Consider the following 22,058-nt stretch of genomic DNA (forward strand, 5'->3'; position numbering starts at 1 on the left):
GCGCCGTTCTCTCTCGTACGCCGCTGCGCAGCCACGTACTCCCTGCTTGCTTCCATCGGTCACCAGGTTGACCCAATGGGCTGTGTATGTAATGTAGTGGCCCTGCCCGTGCTTGGCAGACCAGGCATCCGTAGTCAGGTGGACTACTGTGTGCCAGAGATGACACCACTTGCCTCTCAACTGCACGGTACACTTTGGGTATGGCCTTTTAAAAATAATTGCGGCCTGGTATCTTCCACTGCGGTGTACCAATGGCCACAAACGTACGGAAAGCCTCCGACTCCACCAGCTTGTACGGTAATAGCTGGCAAGCTAATAGTTCCGCCACGCCAGCTGTCAGACGCCGGGCAAGAGGGTGACTGGCAGACATTTGCTTCTTACGCTCAAATACTTCCTTCACAGACAGCTGGGTACTGCTGTGGGCAGAGGAGAAGGAACCGCTCAAGGGAAGAGGCGGTGTGGAGGAGGGTGGCTGTGAAGGTGCAAGGGAGAAAGTGGATGAAGACGATACGCCTGAAGGAGGAAGAGGAGAAGGAGGGTTGCTTGTCTTTTGAGGGGTGCTGCTTTTCCTCATGTGTTCTTGCCATAGCTGTTTGTGCCTTCTCTCCAGGTGCCTTCATAAGGCACTTGTCCCTACGTGAGAGTTAGCCTTTCCACGGCTCAATTTTTGCTGGCAGAGACAACAGATGGCTTTGCTCCGATCTGAGACACACACGTGAAGAAATTTCCAAATCGCTGAGCCCCCCTGGGGTGATGACGCTACGGTGGCATCAGCAGCTGACGTTGAAGGGCATGTTGGCTGGCTGGCTGGCCATAGCTGGCGATACATGGCGCCGGACACTGCCCCCAGCTGTTTCTGACGACAAGCTCCCTCTGCTTCTATCATGAAGTAATCTCCTCCTACTCCTCTCTGACTCCTCCTCTGAACTGTCCCCCTGGTCATCTCCTCTACCGGAAACATATGTGGTATCCATATAATCGTCATCATAATCCTGGCCAGCTGCGCTTTCCTCAGACACCTCCTCAACTGCACCAACTTCAGGTGGTTCATCATCCCCCTCCTCCATACTATCGCCACCTAACTCAGACGTATGAGGTGGTGTACCTGCGCCTTCTTGTTGTTGCAGTAGTGGCTGGGAATCAGTGATTTCACCACCAAATAACTCCTGCGAAGTGTCAAATGCAGCGGATGTGGTGCTTGTTGTAGCGCTGGTGGCTGCGGGAGATGAGGTGTTCTGTGTTAAATACTCAAGCACCTCCTCACGATTTTGGGAAGTGATGGCACGTGCCTTCTTCTGAGCACTGTATTTTGGGCCAGGTCCGCACGAAATCACAGCAACACCACCTCGCGCAGCCACAGACCTGCCGGTGCCTGGTGGCCTTCCTCTGGGTCTGCCTCTACCTCTTCCTCTACCTGGTTTGTCCATTTTGTCCATCTCAGGGGGATGCTAGGTATATGCAGTGAGGTGTGTTCACTCAAAACAACAGCTAGTTAGATGCAGTGAGCTGGGTTCACTGAACAGTAAAGGTACTTAAGATGCAGTGAGGTGGGTTCTCACTCAACACAACAGGTAGTTAGATGCAGTGAGCTGGGTTCACTGAACAGTAAAGGTACTTAAGATGCAGTGAGGTGGGTTCTCACTCAACACAACAGGTAGTTAGATGCTGAGAGCTGGGTTCACTGAACAGTAAAGGTACTTAAGATGCAGTGAGGTGGGTTCTCACTCAACACAACAGGTAGTTAGATGCAGTGAGCTGGGTTCACTGAACAGTAAAGGTACTTAAGATGTAGTGAGGTGGATTCTCACTCAACACAACAGGTAGTTAGATGCAGTGAGGTGGCCAGGTGGGTTCACTCAACACAACAGGTAGTTAGATGCAGTGAGCTGGGATTAACTCAACACAAAGCTAGGTATATGCAGTGATGAGGTGGGTTAAGTAAACACAACAGGTACTGGGTAGTTAGATGCAGTGAGCTGGGTTCACTGAACAGTAAAGGTACTTAAGATGCAGTGAGGTGTGTTCTCACCTAACACAACAGGTAGTTAGATGCAGTGAGCTGGGTTCACTCAACACCAAAGGTACTTAAGATGCAGTGAGGTGGGTTCTCACTCAACACAACAGGTAGTAAGATGCAGTGAGCTGGGTTCACTGAACAGTAAAGGTACTTAAGATGCAGTGAGGTGGGTTCTCACTCAACACAACAGGTAGTTAGATGAAGTGAGGTGGCCAGGTGGGTTCACTCAACACAACAGGTAGTTAGATGCAGTGAGCTGGGTTCACTCAACACAAAGCTAGGTATATGCAGTGATGAGGTGGGTTAAGTAAACACAACAGGTACTGGGGTATATGCAGTACTGGGTAGTACAATGTGCAGTTCCCTGTCACACACACAGGTAGTCACTGAATGTGCTGGACTGCTGGCAGTGGCACACACACTATCAATTAGCAAGGCTGTGCATGCAACAAAAGTGTCAGTTTGACACACAGAAAAAAAAAATATGTACAGGATGAGCTCTGAAAAGAGGTGTTGCTATTGATGGTTGCTTTAAAAGCAATAATAATCAGTCAGGAGCAAGCAAAGCAGCCTAGAACCTAACTAATCTGTCCCTAGGAGAACAAGTCTGCAGCAGCTGTCCCTTTGCTCTCTCTAGCAGGCACACGAGTGAGTGTAATGGCCGCCGGACCCTGCCTTATATAAGGGGGGGTGGGGCTCCAGGGCTTAGTGTAGCCTGAATGGCTACAATGTGCCTGCTGACTGTGATGCAGAGGGTCAAAGTTGACCCTCATAGTGCATTATGGGGCGAATCGAACTTCCGAAAAAGTTTGCCTGGTGCAGGCGAACGCAAACTCCGTAAGTTCGCCTGGAACCGTTCGCCGGCGATCCGTTCGCTACATCTCTAGTGATCGGTTGCCCCCGTGGGGCAGTTAGGGTCTGCTCTGATGGGTGGGGGTGCTGAGGGGTGATGGACAGGTGATAGACAGGTGATCAGAGGGGGATCAGGGGGTAAGCTAGCTGTATACAGATGTATACAGTATACAGGGGGGTAGTCTGGGATGGCGTCTGGGGGTGATCTAAAGGTAGGGGGGGATCAGAGGTGATTAGGAGGCAGTTAGGGACCTAATGCAGGGGATAGCATCGCTAGTTAGTGACAGGTGGGGGGGTGGGGGTTTTAGAGGGGTGCAAAGGTGCTGACAGGGGTCTGCTGGGGTGATCGGGGGGGGGTCTGAAGGCTGGGGTGGGAGATCAGGGAGCTGTGGGCAAAAAACCCCAATGTGTCCTGTGTACTTACAATGGCTTCCTCCTCACTGGTGGTCTCTGGAACAAAGAGATCACGAGGCGAGGAGGAAGCATGTATAAGGCACTTTGTTTACCTAACAAAGTGCCTTATACTCATAGATTGGCTGATTTTATATACTCCTCCGCTCGCCGGCGCTGCTAAGTGGCCGGCGAGCTGGAGAATAAATGGTCGGCTATCGATCCCCGGCGGAGGATCGCACCACGGATGATGCGATCGCTCCGCCCATGCCCATACAAGGACTGCTGCCTCTGTGCATGCGGCGGTCCTTGCGGGATCCACTTCCCAGCCGCCCCTTTGCAGTGGGCGGTCGGGAAGTGGTTAAATGTTAAAAATGTATTTATTTAATAAAAAGTCGATGTGAGTGTAGTTTTACTATTTGGCCACAAGATGTCCGCAGTCAAAAAGTTCTGGAAGTGATCGATCTCGCTCCCAGGAAGAAGAATGAAGACGGGGAACTTTTTGAACTCAGAAAAACCGTAGCGTCTGATGAGACGCTGTCGGCTTTTCTGCGGGGGGCTTCGATCAATGAAAGGGATCTATAATCCCTTTCATTGATCGCTGGGCTAACGGCCGGCTGCGGGAGCACGCACGGAAGCCCCCGCGACACGCGCGGGGTGCACGCAGCCCAACTGGATGAGAATGTTCGTCCAGTTGGGCTTAAGTGGTTAAAGGGAACCTGAGCTGAGAGTGATATGAAGGCTGCCATATTTATTTCCTTGTAAACAATACCAGTTGCCTGGCAGTCCTGATCCTGTGTTTCTAATACTTTTAGCCATAGACCCTGAGCAAGCATATGCAGATCAGGTACTCGGAGCAGCTGACTCAGGATTTACTGGATTAGGCATATGCTTGTTCCAGAGTTTTGACTCAAACACTATGTATGCCTTTGAAGCCCTGGTTCACCCTTCTGGACGTCTTATTGTTAGCATGGATGAATAGGGTGCCCTGCCATTACCCAGACAACTTCCATATTTGATGCAGCTCTTTCAGGCAATTATCATTTGGGAAAAGAGACTAGCTGAACATCTCCTGTGAGTGCTGGACCCCAGAGAATGGAACCACATACCTGTAAAATCAGCAAAGTACAGTATTTTACTGGAAGTCTGCATAAAAATTTCTAAGTATAAAGTGCCCCTATCCCTTACTACATTGGGTCATATGCAATTCACTTTTTCTCCTAAGTTTTCTCCTAGGAGATCATTTTTCATTATGTGCTTAAAATAACTTTTCAGCACTCTTCAATTGAAAGAGTACCAAAATGTAGGTGAAAAAGTACTGTCAAAATTATTCTGAGAATTGGCTTGCTTGCTGGTAGCTTAAAGTGTATCTGTCAGGCATAAAATCAAGAATGAATTCTTTATTTTTATCTGGTAAACAAGTAATATGGATGCTAACCAGGCACTCCAAAAGTTAAAAATCACTATTACTTTTCTTATTGATAAATGATCATTCCCCAGCTTACCTGACTCTTATTTGGTACACTGACGCACAAAGGAAGTTGCAGGGCATGCTGGGTTGTCCTTTTGTTGTTTCTTTACTTTCCTCACAGACTTAACCAATGTAGGCTAATTGGCTGAAGCCTCGTTCCCTCCTGTTTTCCCCTCCCACACCTCTGTTCCTCTCTGATTGGCCAATATTTCTCATGCTGAGACAGTGCACTTTCTATTGCAGAGCTGGGTGGGAGTGCCTGAAGACTGGGAGGAGGGTGGGAAATGCATACACAATCAGGCAGAGGAGAATAAGGGAGGAAATGACATCATGATTGGCTTTAAGATAGACACAGTTAAAATGGAGAATCCTAAGAAGGATTTCCTCTTTTTTACGATAGAAAAATCACTACAATTAAAACATGGACAGAGCAATACATATGTAACATAAACAAAGCAAGTATTTATCTACTTATATATATGTGTATTTTTTCCTAAGATAGTATGGCTGATCGCTCCTCTGTAAAAGGCATTTTATCTTACGAGAAAAAGTGAATTTAAAAAGGGTCAATGGACCATATGCAATTCACTTTTTCACCTGAGATTTCTCCTAGGAGATAATTTTTCATCTTCGATTTAAAATAACTTTTCAGCAATATTCAACTAAAAAAGTACCAAAAAGTAGGTGAAAAAGTACTATCAAAATTATTTTCAGTATTTTCTTGCTTTCTGGTGGCTTAAAAAGCATTTTATTGACAAGTTTAAAATTATCACCTAGGAGAAAACTCAGGTGAAAAAGTGAATTGCATATGGGCCAATATGTCTGTCCCTCTGAAACAACTGTTGGCTTGTTGGATGTTTTGATTATGCAATAAAGGAAAAGGAAATGTTACATTTAGAAATTGTTGCGTGGAGTTCCAATTAATTTGATCAACTACTTTGAGGAAAAGAGATCCTTCTAGAAAACATGGAGGTAGCAGAAAAGGACTTGTTCCTAAGCTTGTCAACATCTCTTCCTCTCATGCCTCTCACTGTGCTGCTGAGAGATTAACTCTAGTGACCAGTACTGCAGCTCATCAGATTTCTAACTTAATGGGACTCTGCAGTAGCTGCAGTGCTGACCACAAAGAGGTTATCTCTCAGCAGAGGAAGGAAGTAGGTAAGGTCAGGAAATGTGTGAATTACAGTTAGAGATTGGTAGCTGCCTTCTCCCAGCTCCTTTCTGACTACTTCATCTGTGGGTGATGATGGGATAGGGGAGGAGTCTGGACAGCTTTCTCTCCAGTAAATTTGTACTTTCTTTTCAACAGGAAGAGAAACTACAGCCTAGTACATTCAATATATTTATTGCAAAAAGTACAGACATGCAATGCACAAAACGTTGTACATTGTCAACTGATGCAAATTTACTGCCATATGCATAAAAAAATGGAGGGCTGAAAATAGGGCTTTGACTATCTTAAGCAAGCATATCAAATGTGATTGTTACAATAATAAACTACTTTAACATACATACATTATAATAGCATAAAATATGATCTCACTAAAAATAAAATATAGATGATGTACAGACAAACTGCATAATGAAAACACAGAAAATTTAAGGAGAACCGATTTAAGGTACTTTATTTTATACTCACAAATAAACTGGATTTATAGTACATTTAATATGACAGAGGGAGAATTCAACTGGGTGCTTTAGCATGGCTCCTTATTTCATCAAATATGCATACAGTGTATTTAGGTGAGACTTTGTAGTGTTTATAGTACTGTGTGTTTTATGTGAAATATAGTGTTTTCTGAAGGATACACCAACAGACCTACGGAACTGACCCAATATCAAAGCGGACCTGAACTCAGAACGTCATCTCTGCTTAGAGAAACGGCATAATGACCGTTAAAGAAAAACATTTCTGTGTTACAGCTGATACAAATCCTGCAATAAATCTGCAGTGTGTTTACTTACTGCTTTCATTGAGGCAAACATAGGATTAACATCCTGTGTTTACAAATTAGCTGCTCTGCTGAGGCAGCAGATATTCCTGAGCTGACACAGCTGAAGAGATCATATTACACTTGTGATTAGTCATATACGAGTGGTGATTAGACAGGCTAAACTCTCTAAATACATACAGGGTGCACTTCTCTATGTTTTGCTTCAGTCCTGTGCAATAGTTCAGGTCCACTTTAAGACTCTTCTTTGGGTTGTAAATTGAAAGGACCACATTCCATGAGATCAGTTGTGACCTCAACATAGAAAAATGTTGTCATCCCGAAATAAGAGAGCCTGAATAGAAATGCCATCAAGAGGCTTGTCTTAGCACCTTTTTAGATTTCACACTTGTAAAGACACAATAGAGTCAAACGGACAGAGGTAAAATGTCGGACAATGTTGAGATTTCTTTGCTTCTAGAGGGGCCTCCAATTTATTGCTAGGTTCAGTGCAGAGTTAGGCCTCTCGGGCAGCAGAGATGTGACACGGAACATCGTTTCCAATGAAAGGCGCTCTGGATCCTTTTTGTGCTGGTTCCTCCTGCACTGAAGGCTAAAGTCCTTTCCTCACTCCAGGTACATTTGTAGTAACACTAAGAAAGAAAGAAAAACAACAAGACTCGTTTAGCACTATGCAGTCTATAAGGCTCGGTTCATATTAGCATTTGCCAACCGTCCGTACAATTCCATGGTCCGTTCAGATGAACGGACAAAAAATGCAGCAGGACCCAATTTCCCGGACCGTTTTCTCGGCGGAACTGAAACGGAAGGTTTCGCAGCACAATAGGGTCCTATGGAAAACGGACGTTTTACAGTACACTGGCTGTAAAAACGTACCAGTTTCCCGGATCCAGATGGCTGGATCCGTACGACCGGCTCCGGTAAAAACGCAGACGTGAACCAGCGTTAAATACTACTACATGCAATTCTTTGTTATGGGCTGGATGCACTGCATCTACGTAATGTTTATATTTATCATCCACACTAATCAGAATGTGCTCAATCATGTATAAAGATGTCCTCAGGAAGAGAACCGGACATTTTGGTAAATATAAGCGTGTATTATTACAGTCACTGTTATTACAGCAAACATGCTGCAAGTAGCATCCAGTTGAGGCCTTGGACCCACTTGCTGGTGATTCCAAAAGCACTAGGCTAATGTTAGCCAATGCAGGTGGTTCCGATGCTCTTGCTGCTGCAGTATTTTTGTGACTTTCCCAGAGTGATCCCATAGCTGGCAATTACTGGCCAATCGCAATCACTCCAGGGTATTGCTCTACAAAAAGAAAGGGCAAGTGGGTCTCAGGCCTTAGATCCAGTGATGATCAAACTGCAGACACTGGACAATCTTTATTTAATAGTCTGTGATAGGTTTGAGAATCCTCCTTCTACCAATTCCCCAATTATCTTAGCCATGGAAACTGTCTGTCTGCATTGCATTCTTCTTCACCCTACATGGAGACAGAAACATGTATCCCCAACCTAATTAAGAATACTGTTCTATATATTATACTTAAAGAGAACCTGTACTGAGTAAAAATATTTAAAATAAACACACAAGGTAACTTCAAATGAACATTGCATAGTTACCTTGCCATCAGTTCCTCTCAGAAGCTCACCATTTTCTTCTGACAATAATCCCTTCCAGTTCTGACAATATTTTGTCAGATCTGAAATATATCAGTTGCTGTCAGTAAAATATCAGTTGCTGTCAGTTATAGCTGAGAGGAAAACTGATGTACCAGGTAATGTCCATGTTTCCCTATGGCTCAAGTGGGCGATGTTACAGTTTAACTGTGTGCTGACCAGAAAGCTGTTATGGGTAATGGCCATTTTCAAAATGGAGAACGGAAAATTCCCTTGATCACAGTGAACAAATAGGACGCGGGACAGGAGAAAGACACTGAGGAGTAGACTACATGGAAGATAAGTATGACTTGTGTATGCTTATTTTGACTTTTAATTTTCAGTTCAGGTTTTCTTTAAGGTAAAGTTAATAGGTAGAGTCATTACCAGGCAAGTCAATTGGGGCACAACTAGGCTCGAGGGTACCAGTTTATAGGCAGAGGGGTTACATTGTGTTATCTCCCAACTATCTGCTGCTCCATGCAGAGGTTAGCTGGGAAGAGCACTGCATTGGGCATGCATACCTGATCTTGAGCTGCCAGGGACCATGGTGACAGTTCAGCTCTCATACCCATTCTTCCCATGACAATCAACAACAACAACAACAAATAACATTTGTAGAGCGCTTTTCTCCCATAGGACTCAAAGCGCATAAGCATGACTCAGACCATTGTGGTACAGAGGAAGAATTTTATAAGTCCGGAAATGCCAGGCTAAACAGGTGGCTTTTCAGTCTGGATTTGAATAGCTCCAGTGATGGTGCTGTCTTTACTGGGTGTGGCAGGGAGTTCCAAAGAGTAGGGGCAGCATGACAGAAGGCTCTATCTCCAGATTTTTTGAGGTGCACTCTGGGAGTGACCAAGTTTATAGAACTAGCTGATCTAAGGTTGTGAGAGGTGTGGTGCAGCGTCAGCAAGTCCTTCATGTATCCAGGGCCCAGATTGTGCAGGGATTTGAATGTCAGCAGTCCAATCTTGAAGAGTATTCTCCATTCTACTGGTAGCCAGTGCAGTGAGCGAAGGATCGGTGTAATATGACAGTGGCGAGGCTGGTTTGTTAGCAATCTGGCAGCAGCATTCTGCACTAATTGCAGGCAATGCAGGTCCTTTTTGGGGAGGCCAGCATAAAGGGCATTGCAGTAATCCAGCCGTGATGTGATGAAGGCGTGAACTAGGGTTGGAAGATCCTCTGGGGGAATCAGATGTTTAATCTTTGCAATGTTCTTCAGATGAAAGTAGGAAGATTTAACTACAGATGAAATTTGGTTTCTGAAACTTAAATCCCCATCGATTAGTACGCCAAGGCTGCGCACAAGGCTGGAGCTGTTTATGTCCGAATTCCCAATCCTGATTGGTGTTGCTTTAGGATAGAGCTGTTTTGATGGCGAGCACTGGCTTTGGACAAAGAGGACCTCAGTTTTGTCAGCATTCAGTTTCAACCAGTTATCATTCATCCATGCCTGTAGCTCAGCTAAGCAAGAGTTTATTTTTGGAGTAGGGTCTGTTCCACCAGGTTTGAAGGACAGGTATAGCTGTGTGTCGTCGGCGTAGCAGTGGTACGTCAGGCCATGTCGTTGGATAAGTGTACCGAGTGGCAACATGTAGATTGCAAACAGCAGAGGGGATAGGATTGATCCTTGTGGCACTCCGAATTGTAGAGGTGCAGGTTTGGACATTATAGGTCCTAGGGATACTCTCTGTGTTGTGTCAGTCAGGAATGATCTGAACCACTGGAGGACCGATCCACCGATGCCACAGTACTCCTGCAGTGTGTTAACCAGGATTTCATGGTCAACTGTATCAAAAGCCGCTGAGAGATCCAACAGGATTAGGATAGAGCATTCCCCTCTGTCCCTTGCCATGAGCAGGTCATTGCAGACTTGGATGAGGGCTGTTTCACAGCTGTGGTGTTTCTTAAAGCCAGATTGTAGAGGGTCCAGGATGTTGTTCACTGACAGCCTGGTTTCAAGTAGCAGATAGACAGCCTTTTCAGTAACTTTACCTAAGAAGGGGAGGTTGGAGACAGGTCTGTAGCTGCTCATTGCATCTGGATCCATGGAAGGTTTTTTAAGAAGGGGCTTGATGATTCCTTCTTTTAAAGAGGTAGGAAACCTCCCTGCTTGCAGAGAGCAATTTACTATTTTGTGAAATGCTGGGCCAAGCAGGTCAGGACATTTCAGCATATGTTTAGTTGGTCCAGGGTCCAGGTCGCAGGTTGTCTGGCGGAGGCGGCGGATGATGTCTGAGATCTCTTCCTCACTAATACTTTTGAAGTCAGTCCAGGGTGTTAGGTTGTTTTTGCAGCTATTTCCAGGAGTTGCATTAGTCTTGGGTGCTGTGGACTGAATGAGAGACCGAATAGAGGATACTTTGTCAGCAAAGTAGCACGCAAATTTCTCACATAGCTCCTTTGAGGGAGTTATAGTAGGCTTTAGGCAGGATGGGTTACATAGTCTATCAACTGTGCGGAATAGCTGGGCTGGTCTGTTGGCGGCCTTTGCGATCTCCTGTGATAGGTAGGAGGATTTTTTCTTGGTGATCGCAGTTTGGTAGCTTTCCAGGTGAGAGACAAGGGTGTGTTTATCTTTTGAATTCTGAGATTTTCACCACTTCCTTTCTAGTCTGTGCACTTCTTTCTTTAGGTCCTTTAGTGAGCTGTCAAACCACCGTGCATGGTGAAGTGGTGTAGACCGTTTAATGCGAACTGGAGCAAGGGCGTCATAGGCAGATGACACTGCATGGTTGTACATCAGGACCATGGAGTCTGGGTCTGCGCAATGATTGGTTAATGCTAGTGTTGGGCGAACATCTAGATGTTCGGGTTCGGGCTGAACAGGCCGAACATGGCCGCGATGTTCGGGTGTTCGACCCGAACTTCGAACATAATGGAAGTCAATGGGGACCCGAACTTTCGTGCTTTGTAAAGCTTCCTTACATGCTACATACCCCAAATTAGCAGGGTATGTGCACCTTGGGAGTGGGTACAAGAGGAAAAAAAATATTTGAAAAAGAGCTTATAGTTTTTGAGAAAATTGATTGTAAAGTTTCAAAGGAAAAACTGTCTTTTAAATGTGGAAAATGTCATGTTTCTTTGCACAGGTAACATGCTTTTTGTCGCCATGCAGTCATAAATGTAATACAGAGAAGAGGTTCCAGGAAAAGGGACCGGTAACGGTAACCCAGCAGCAGCAGCACACGTGATGGAACAGGAGCAGGCGCAGGAGGAGAAGGCCATGCTTTTTGAGACACAACAACCCAGGCCTTGCATGAGGACAAGAAGCGTGCGGATAGCATGCTTTTTACCGCCATGCAGTCATAAATGTAATAAAGATAAGAGGTTCAATAAACAGGGACCGGGCGTCAACGCTAACCCAGCAGCAGCAGACGTGATGGAACAGGAGGAGGCGCAGGAGGAGAAGGCCACGCTTTCAGGTGCAACTCAGGCCTTGCATGAGGACAAAAAAATGTGTGCGCAAAGCAATGCAATGAGTAGTTTTCAGGACACAATGGGCTATTCGGAGGAGCTATTCCCACCCCCACAATCTTCTACCTGTGAAAGGTCAATGGAACAGCCACAAATGTTGTGCCCGGATTCACAACCTTTTTCTGTGGAAAATGCACCTCGCACTGAAATGCAAGGCGAGGCCGAGGATGAACATGACGTCAACAACTCAACATGACGCAAAATGGGGGCGGAACAGAAAGCTGCTTTCAATGTTTTGAAGGCCTTAATTGCCTCCGGTGGCCAGTTAGATGCATCATTCATCACACCCAAATCCCAGAGCAATGTGTGCAGGAATTTGAATCTCAGGAGGTGTACCGAGATCATCTGGACAAGTGACCAAGTGACAAAGTGACTAGTGACAAAGTGACAAAGTGACAAAATGACAAAGTGACAAAATGACAAAGTGACAAGTGACAAAATGACAAAGTGACAAGTGACAAAGTGAGAAGTGACAAGTGACAAGTGACAAAATGACAAAGTGACAAGTGACAAAATGACAAAGTGACAAGTGACAAAGTGACAAGTGACAAGTGACAAAGTGACAAGTGACAAAATGACAAAGTGACAAGTGACAAAGTGACCAGTGACAAAGTGACAACTGACAAAGTAACAAAATGACAAAGTGACAAAGTGACCAGTGACAAAGTGACAACTGAGAGGTTGTTCTGGGGAGCTCCACTGCACTCAGTCGCATATGAGGAGAGGTCTCGTCGGGACTGCTGATCCTCCTCAGCTTGCTCAAAGCCTTGAGGGTTCCTGAAGATCCTCTGCTTGGAGTTCGCCGGGGTTCAGCTTGGTATCGGGGTCGGCGGCGTCCTCCTCACTCCAACGTGGCAGATCTTCTGTTGAAGGAAAAAAAAAAAACATTGTTAAAAGTCCAGTACCGCTTCTGAAGGACTCACCAAGAGATGCAGGAGCGCTTCAATCCAGCGCACCATCGCTCGCTGGGTGATGTCCCTGCCTACGCGCTGGAATTCTACGCTGCACATGCTAGCACGCTTTTGCGCAGTGCCGAGGCGCATTCCAGCAGCTAGTAGCTACCAAGCTTCTGTGGATCTGATTGGGCCACCATGTTGGATCTCTGCCAAGTCCTCCAAAATTTTGAGCAATCCACGTTGCGTGACTGAGCAGTGACAACTCTACAGTCAGCATTACAATACCACTGCTGTGTTTACTGAAGAAATCAATGTTGAAGATGGAAACCGCTGGCATGATGCAAGTGGGGGATTCTGAAGATGAAAACGATCAGCGTGATGATGCCAACATCAGGCAACCTGCCTCAGGAAACGCTGGTCCCAGCTATGACAAAGAACAGGACGAGGAACAGCTGGAGTTGGAGCAGGAATTGGATGCCCCCACTGCCGAGGGACAGAGCGGTGCACGTTGGACTTCCACAATTTAGCGGGAAAGGACAGCAGAAGAGGAAGAAAGTGATGCTGGTGACGAATATGGTGCATCACAACAATCACAACGCTTACAAGAACATGAAGATAGAGGAGTCTGGCAGGACTCTCTGGCACACATGGCTCAATTCATGCTAGACTGCATTGAAAGCGGCCCGCGCATTATTCACTATTCATTATTATTCATTATTCTGGAATCTGGACAACACCAATTACTGGGTTTATACCCAGTTTATACAAACACAATGTTAAAAAACTGATTGAAGAAAGTGTCAGACAGGTCAAAAATGGAACAATTCCAGCAGGCCCTTGAGGATGGAGACTTTAGAGAGGAGATTGACATCCTCTTCCTTCTCTAGCCAGTTGTACGCCGACAGACTGACTTCAGCAAACCCAGGAGGACCAGGAGGGCAGCAAAGAACACAAGCTGCTGCTAGTGCCCAAAAGGGAATGGTATTGGCAGTGTCCTTGGAGTGGGAACATTTTCTGACACCCATGCAGCAGCCCACAGAACAGCAATCGGGCAGTTCCACGTCCTCCAACACCAATCGCCTAGAGAAGATGGTCAAGGTCCAGGACTACATGTCAGATGGCGTAGCTGTGTTGAACAATCCATCTGCAGACAGACGGTGAGTGTGACAGGCAGCACAGAAGGACCATGGCAACTCACTCATAGTACCACAGTTTGATAGTGCTGCCCAAAAAATTATATGGATCCGTGGACCCGGGCACTGCGGGCAGTACTGGGAAGTGGGAACGCAGATTTTAGTACCTAAACACACGATACAACATGTTTTCCGGGGTCGGACTCTGAGGCACATACAGATGGTCCCGATCATCATCCTCATCATACAACTCTTCTCCTGAGTCTGACCCACCCACCACCTCTGCCACCCCAACATCCCCAGACACAGACCCCTCATCGTCCTCAACATTAACTTGGGATGCTGGCCTGAGCCCGACCTCCTCCTCCACATCAGGCCCCATCATCTCCTCAATGGCAGCCCTCATTAATCGTTCTGGCGACGGACCGATGGACACAACATTCTCCTCCGGAGAGGGCTGCTGCTGACCACTGGCTGCTGTAGTGGATGTTATAGCTTGCGTGGGGCGTTGGCTGTTGCTGTTGTTGGGAGTGCTGCTCACAGCGGAGGTCTCTGAGGAACTCATGGTGAGCTCATATAGTGGTTGGCGGTGAGTGGAGTATTACTGATCCCAGCAATATACACACTGACTGGCAGAGTACGCAATGCTATATAGTCTGGCTGAGCGGTGTACACAGAGTGGCAGTACACACAATGCTATATAGTCTGGCTGAGCCGTGTACACAGAGTGGCAGTACACACAATGCTATATAGTCTGGCTGAGCGGTGTACACAGAGTGGCAGTACACACAATGCTATATGGTCTGGCTGAGCCGTGTACACAGAGTGGCAGTAAACACAATGCTATATATAGCGTGGCTGAGCGAGGTGCACAGTGGCAGTACACACAATGCTATATTAGTCAGGCTAAGCCGTGTACACAGAGTGTCAGAAAACACAATGCTATATATAGCGTGGCTGAGCGAGGTGCACAGTGGCAGTACACACAATGCTATATTAGTCAGGCTAAGCCGTGTACACAGAGTGTCAGAAAACACAATGCTATATATAGCGTGGCTGAGCGAGGTGCACAGTGGCAGTACACACAATGCTATATTAGTCAGGCTAAGCCGTGTACACAGAGTGTCAGAAAACACAATGCTATATATAGCGTGGCTGAGCGAGGTGCACAGTGGCAGTACACACAATGCTATATTAGTCAGGCTAAGCCGTGTACACAGAGTGTCAGAAAACACAATGCTATATATAGCGTGGCTGAGCGAGGTGCACAGTGGCAGTACACACAATGCTATATTAGTCAGGCTAAGCCGTGTACACAGAGTGTCAGAAAACACAATGCTATATATATAGCGTGGCTGAGCGAGGTGCACAGTGGCAGTACACACAATGCTATATATAGCGTGGCTGAGCGAGGTGCACAGTGGCAGTACACACAATGCTATATATAGCGTGGCTGAGCGAGGTGCACAGTGGCAGTACACACAATGCTATATTAGTCAGGCTAAGCCGTGTACACAAAGTGTCAGAAAACACAATGCTATATATATAGCGTGGCTGAGCGAGGTACACAGTTGCAGTAAACAATGCTATATATAGTGTGGCTGAGCGAGCGGTGTACTACTGTTCCCAGCAGCGACACACAATGACTGGGGGGGACCCTGGCTAGCGTGGCTGGAGAGCGAACTACCCTGCCTGCCTACCCAAAGCTAAACCCACAGACAAATGGCGGAGATATGACGTGGTTCGGGTATTTATTTACCCGAACCACGTGACCGTTCGGCCAATCAGAGCGCGTTCGGGCCCGAACCACGTGACCCGTTCGGCCAATCACAGCGCTAGCCGAACGTTCGGGGAACGTTCGGCCATGCGCTCTTAGTTCAGCCATGTGGCCGAACGGTTTGGCCGAGCACCGTCAGGTGTTCGGCCGAACTCGAACATCACCCGAACAGGGTGATGTTCTGCAGAACCCGAACAGTGGCGAACACTGTTCGCCCAACACTAGTTAATGCGTCGAAGTTGAGGATATTCTGAACGTGCTGGGGTGAGACATCTTTCAGAGAACGGTATTTTATGAGTTCTTTCCCTCTGTGTTTTATCGCTGGTGCTGTCAGAGAGAAGTGGATGGTGTGGTGGTCTGACCATACCACTGGGTTTATATCCATGTGTGATATCAAAAGTCCACAATGAAATATAAGATCCAGGGTGTGCCCTTTCTTGTGGGTGGGGAGGTAGACAGCTTGAGAGAAACCCAGTTCATTCATTATTAGAAGTAGTTCACTTCCTAGGCGTGAGGCGTGATCATCCACCCATGCATTGAAGTCTCCCAGGATGATCCATCTGGGGTGTTCCACTGTTAGGCAGGATAAGAGTTCAGAGATTTCTTTAAGAAAGGCTGGACCATTTTTTGGGGGGCGGTATATGAGCAATATGTTGATGTTTACTTCTGCTGACAGTTGGGCTGCAAGACATTCAAAGGTTTCAGTGGGGCCTATGGGCAGGGGCCTTATGTTCAAAGAGGATCTGAAGCATATGGCAACCCCCCCATCCTTGCAGACTTGTCTCTCACAGTGCAGGACTGAATAATTGTTCGGCACGGTTGCTTCAAGAGTTGGGCCTGCATGTTTCCCAAGCCAGGTCTCTGGCAAAAAGGTCAAATCAGAGAGCTCTATTAGGTCATGTATAGTTGCAGTCTTATTATTTATCGACCTGGCATTGCAGAGTGTGTGTGATGATTTGCTCAGCTGCCTGTGCAGGCAGGCAGCTTTTTGACCATTGTGTAGGTTTGCATGCTGCAGGACTCTGGAAAGAAGAGCTTCTGTCAGTTTTGCAGTTTGTGCTTGCAGAGGAATTTGCATACGTTGTCATGCAAATTGCCTGGCCACATTAATTGGAGGCGTGTACTATAAGTACTATGTCTTTCCCACAATGCTTCGCTGGTCATAAGGAGTCTTCCTGTGAAACACTCTGGAGAGTGTCAGCCATGCTCTTTGTTTAAAGATCAGCTTAGAGTAATTCCTGGAAACTGTGCTAGGCAGATTCCCTAAGTGCAGTTAGGATTGTTTATCTGTTTGTTTGTTCTGTTGCTGTTGTCCTGTCCCAGCGGTGGTCGACAGGAAATGGTTCTGATCTCTGTTCTTGGAGTATAGCTGGTGCAGCGGTTGCTACCAGCTATCTCTTCTGTTCTGTCTCCTGGGATCGCGCTAGCCACTTTTCGCTAGCGCTGTGGATCCTTCTGTTCTGTCTCCTGGGATCGCGCTAGCCACTTTTCGCTAGCGCTGTGGATCCTTCTGTTCTGTCTCCTGGGATCGCGTTAGCCACTTTTCGCTAGCGCTGTGGATCCTTCTGTTCTGTCTCCTGGGATCGCGCTAGCCACTTTTCGCTAGTGCTGTGGATCCTTCTGTTCTGCTACTCTGTACCTGGATCGCACTCGCTTCGCGCTAGTGTTGTGGATCCTTCTGTTCTGTCTTCCTGGATCGCGCTAGCCACTTTCGCTAGTGCTGTGCATCCTATCTCTCGCTTGTCCCGGTTTTAGTGTGTCTGTCTTGTCTGCTACGACCGCTTGCTGGAGGCTCGGTGAGGTAACCGTTAAGCAAGCGTTCGCATCCTCTGTTTCATGTTTGTCTGTCGATGGTTAGTTAGGCGTGCTTGTCTCTATTGTGCTTATCACGTGGAGACAGCGCATAACTGCGTGCACTGTTGCGAATGAGTGCGGTGTTCGCGGTTAGCTAGCGTTTGTTATTTTCCGCATCTCCTCATTGTATGATTTGCTGTGCCTTTGCTATCCTCGTATTCTGTTCTGATCTGCCTTGTGTCACGTCTGGCGATCGCACCTCTCACGATCGCGTTCCTGTTTCATATCTGCTGTTGTGTGTGCACTGTCGCGGGGTGGCGACTAGGTTGGTGCACACACATACAACCTGTCCCTTTGCTCATCTCATTCGCAATCGCCTCTCTTGCGATTGCGTTCTGCGCTTCGTATAATTCCTGTCTGGCATTTGTGGAGGTACAGAGGATTGGTTCCTCTGCACTCCCCAGCGCCATCTGCCGACAGGAATTTTCCCTCTACGGGTGCGTAGCACCTTTTGCTGGGTGCCTGCAAATATACGCTTGTGGAGGATTTCCGCCGTGTCAGCGCACGCGTTGTGCGCTGATCACGGAGAAAGTTCCACAATCGTTACAGTTTGGCTGTGATTGAGCTTTTCTGGGGACAACTATGTTTTTTAGGCTTCACTGTCAAACTTGTTATACTTTGCCTGGTGTGGCTTCCCTGGTGTTTATTTTTGGATCCACTCCCTCTCCTCCCCCTTCTGCGTTTCCTGAGTATCCCAAAGGATTTTAAGAGGAGAGCTAGTGATTTGAAATCAAGAGGATGGACACAAGAGCTGAACCACTGCAGAGGACCTGAGTAGATCAGATAAATATGTGAAATCCGCTAAGCTTCACTGGAAAAACTACCTACCTAACTGTTAGAATTTGCCTTGATTCATTTGAGGTTTGGCTGGGCTTTACATCTGTGCCCCCTTACACCTGTGTGAAGTCAGCGGGAGCATGCATATTCCACAGCAGGGTGTGGCTCATGACTATTAGGAAAGCCCATTACAGCTGAGTGAGCCTGGGGTAAGACAAAGCTTAAAGAGTACCCGAGGTGGGATAAAATACACGTTGGGGAGTGTGGCCATGCAAACATGTCAGACAAACTAATGTCGGATATGTTACAGGGGACCGCGCATGGCAACTATGGGAGCCAGAAGCCAGAAGATCCATGGGCTTCCTTACTCTTAAGCAAGTATCTCATATTTTTTTATACCGCCTCAGGTACACACGAGTAAGTACACACGAGTCCCGCAGGACACTATGCCTCGAGCAGCAAATCAGGGCAGAGAGTTGATGGGATGTGTTCTGTTCCTATGCAGGGAGGTGGAGGGAAGATGGAATCCCACATGACAAAGCACCTGGAAACATAAATTTTCCATGCAGAGCTGGGCACTGAAGATCAGGATTGCATTACATAAGAAATCAAGCTACGCATCTGAGATTTTGTGAGACTTCAGACAGTGTAGAGCATACATGTTACGGGTAGCAAAGTGACCACTAGACACCAGGGAACTGTATAGTGGAGGGAGGGGGGCAACTAGACACCAGAGAACTGTATTGCAGAGGGAGGGGGGGGGCACTAGACACCAGGGAATTGTATATGGTATGGAGGGAGTACCACTAGACACCAGGGAACTGTATAGGGAAAGGAGGAGACGTTAGACGCCAGAGAACTGTATAGGGGATGGGGGGGGGGGCATTAGACACAAGGGAACTGTATAGGGGAGGGTCACTAGACATCAGGGAACTGTACAGGGTATGAAGGGGGGCATTAGACACCAGGGAACAATATAAGGGAGGGAGATGGCCACTAGACATTGCAGTTGGCCCGCAAATTGGTCCCAGTGTTCAATTTCAGCTCAATTTGTATTGGAGTTTAAAGGAAACCAGAGCTGTGGAAGATCAATGAATTAATACTTACCTAGGGCTTCCTTCAGCCCCATAAGCATGTGTGAGTCCCTCACTCGTCTGCCTCTCAGCCGCGATCAGAACCGGTAACAGCTCAGTCCCCTCAGTCGTGGCCTTCTGTGCATGTGCAGACCTCCCACGCCAGCGCAGAAGCCACCGACTGACGCGATTGAGCTTGTTACCAGGGCTGAACACATGCTTATGGGGCTGGAGGAAGCCTTGGGTAAGTATCAGTTCTTTGAGCTTCCACAGCTCTGGTACACTTTAACTCCCCTGGTATAGAGAGACTGCAAAAACTAAGTCATTTAATCATATCCACATTTTCCAATGCTACATTAAAATAAGCTCTTTACTCTAGAAAAGCACACAGGAAAATGTCTTTACAAGGCTGAGAGGGCAATTAAAATAATACTGCTAAACCATCATTTTCCATGAAAGGCCAGTGTTACCATAGGAGTTTTATGATAAGCGGATGAGAAAATACTTACTTAATCTTTCATCTTGTTCCTCTGCAGGGACCTATTTGTCTTCCACAATAGTTATGTGGCTGCTGTGTTCTTTCTCTCTAGACTCCTTGATGTCTGTGTTTGTTTGCCTTGCAGATAATCCTGACAATAAAAAATACCAGTTCCATTATTCCCAGACACCTATAAACCTCTCGAAGATGGGGAATGTTTGCAAAGCATTACACACAACATAAAAGTGAATGTGATCAGCAATGACTGCCGAAAAATCTACTTTAATCTTCATGTTACAGATGGAAGCTTATTAAAAAGATTTTACTCATGTACTCATGTTCAACAGTTACAGGAATGGGAAACAAGAGCAACATGTCTAATTCGTAAATCTCCAAATACCAAAGCATTAACTTCTATATTACAGATTTCTCTGCGGTTGATAAAGTTTAGTAATTTTTAACAAAAAAAAACTACTGAAAGCACTCGGAGGGATTAAAGGGACCATGAGTAGTGGCCTAATTTGAAAATCTTGACTTACCTGGCACTTCCTCCAGTCCCTCGACATCCTTCTGCTCCTTCCGTGGTCCTGCAGGCGGTCGCGTGTGTGCGCCATCACACCGGTCGCCATAACCGTCCTGCGCATGTGCGATTCAGTCTTTAGAGAACCACGCATGAGCAGGACCCTTACGGCGACCGACTTGATGAAGCGCATGTGACTTCAGCCCAAGTTGCCAGATTACCGGAGCCGGCCGGCAGGACCACGGTAGGGAGCAGAAGGATGCCAGGAGACCTTGCAGGCTACGGGAGGGGGGGGGGGGGGGCTGGAGGAGGCCCCTGGTAAGTCCAGATTTTCAATTTAGGTCACTGCTCAGGGTCCCTTGTATGGGTGCGTGCAATTTATAGACCCTTGCCCTGGGATCTCTATAGCCTAAAAACTATTTTGCATGTAAGGCATGGTTCCGGACAGAGATAAGGACTCGATCTCTCAGGTGACATTGCAGGGCCATCACTATTCTTCAGGCAAGCATTGCATGACATGGCTGGTGGGATGAGTATGAAGAACAATGTTCTTGACCAGCACTTGGTTAAGTTGATCCGGCGGGCTGATTGCTTCAGGGGTCATTGTACACACACTAGATTCTTGGCAGAGTGGTTGTTATTGGCCGACATTAATCTAGCATGTGTATGATGCTTTACTCAACACAGGTTCTGTCAGCTGCCCATATACCGCAGGCCGATTCTAGATCAATTTCAGCATGAAATCTTAAGGGAATCTCGCATGGTGGCGCCTCCTCGTCACCACCAGCGCTGTCCTCAATAGTGAAAAATGTGCATCGTGCCCGTACATGAATACTTTACCTGCCGGTGTCCGCCACTGGCTCTATGCTCACATACACAGGCCCCATGTAGTTGCTGGCGTAAGGTGGGCGAGTATGACGGCACACACATGCCCACATTACTCCGGCAACCACATGGGGCATGTGTATGTGAGCAAGAGTGCAGAGACAGAGTCAATGGTGGACACCGACAGGTAAAGTAGTCATGCACAGGCACCGTGAAGGGAGGGGGTACATTTTACACAAGGGTGGACAGCACTAGGGGTTCTGACACATTCATCACATACTGCACGCTGTTACCACCGCGACACCCGATCAAACACACCGGCCCGACAACTTGCAGCATGTCCAATCGATACATGCAATCAATTTCGGCCCGAGGTCAGCCCAAAATTGGTTGCATAGTTGATCGGACATGAACTTGGTGGCACTGATTTTTATCCAATTATAGTAATTTAATCGGATGGTCGATCACCCGCTATGTCGCCTGATGTATGACCACCTTAAGGCTACGTTTCCACTGTGCTCGGCTTGCGTCTTGCGAGATGTGATGCCGACACAGCTGTGAAGTGTCTCGCAGCTGAATCCCTCTGCACGGCTATGGGATTCGGACAACTGACGCGAGATTATGCTGCATGTTGTTAGGTTTTTCCCCGCACATGAATTCGGATGCTCCGTGTTGACTTCAATAGGCTGCCAAATCACATCCAAATTCGTGAGCGGGGAATTGGACCAGAATCGCAGCAGTGGAAACTTAGCCTAAGGGTTAAATTAATTTGAAGGACCACTATCGCGAAAAAAGTAGGCAGTTAAAATCTGACAGAACCGACAGGTTTTGGGCCACTCCATCTCCTCAGGGGCGATTATCAGGGTTTTCTTTGTTTTCAACAGCATTTCCTGAA

At 46.9% G+C, this 22,058-nt stretch overlaps 1 protein-coding gene across 2 annotated transcripts in view; it reads right to left on the reverse strand.

Annotated features, from left to right (window-relative positions):
• Positions 1 to 6,339: 6,339 nt before the first annotated feature.
• The window catches only part of PPP1R1A (protein phosphatase 1 regulatory inhibitor subunit 1A), a 263,501-nt gene continuing 247,782 nt past the window's right edge, over positions 6,340 to 22,058 (reverse strand). For both annotated transcript variants that reach the window (XM_068265113.1, XM_068265114.1), the window contains exons 6-7: positions 19,850 to 19,969; positions 6,340 to 7,314 (exon numbers count right to left, since the gene is read on the reverse strand). In XM_068265113.1, the coding sequence (XP_068121214.1) occupies positions 19,881 to 19,969 (89 nt within the window). In that variant the 3' untranslated portion in view covers positions 6,340 to 7,314; positions 19,850 to 19,880. The remainder of the gene's footprint in view (positions 7,315 to 19,849; positions 19,970 to 22,058) is intronic.

The sequence above is a fragment of the Hyperolius riggenbachi genome, chromosome 2 (genome assembly GCF_040937935.1).
Source record: "Hyperolius riggenbachi isolate aHypRig1 chromosome 2, aHypRig1.pri, whole genome shotgun sequence".
In the NCBI taxonomy this organism is placed as follows: domain Eukaryota; kingdom Metazoa; phylum Chordata; class Amphibia; order Anura; family Hyperoliidae; genus Hyperolius; species Hyperolius riggenbachi.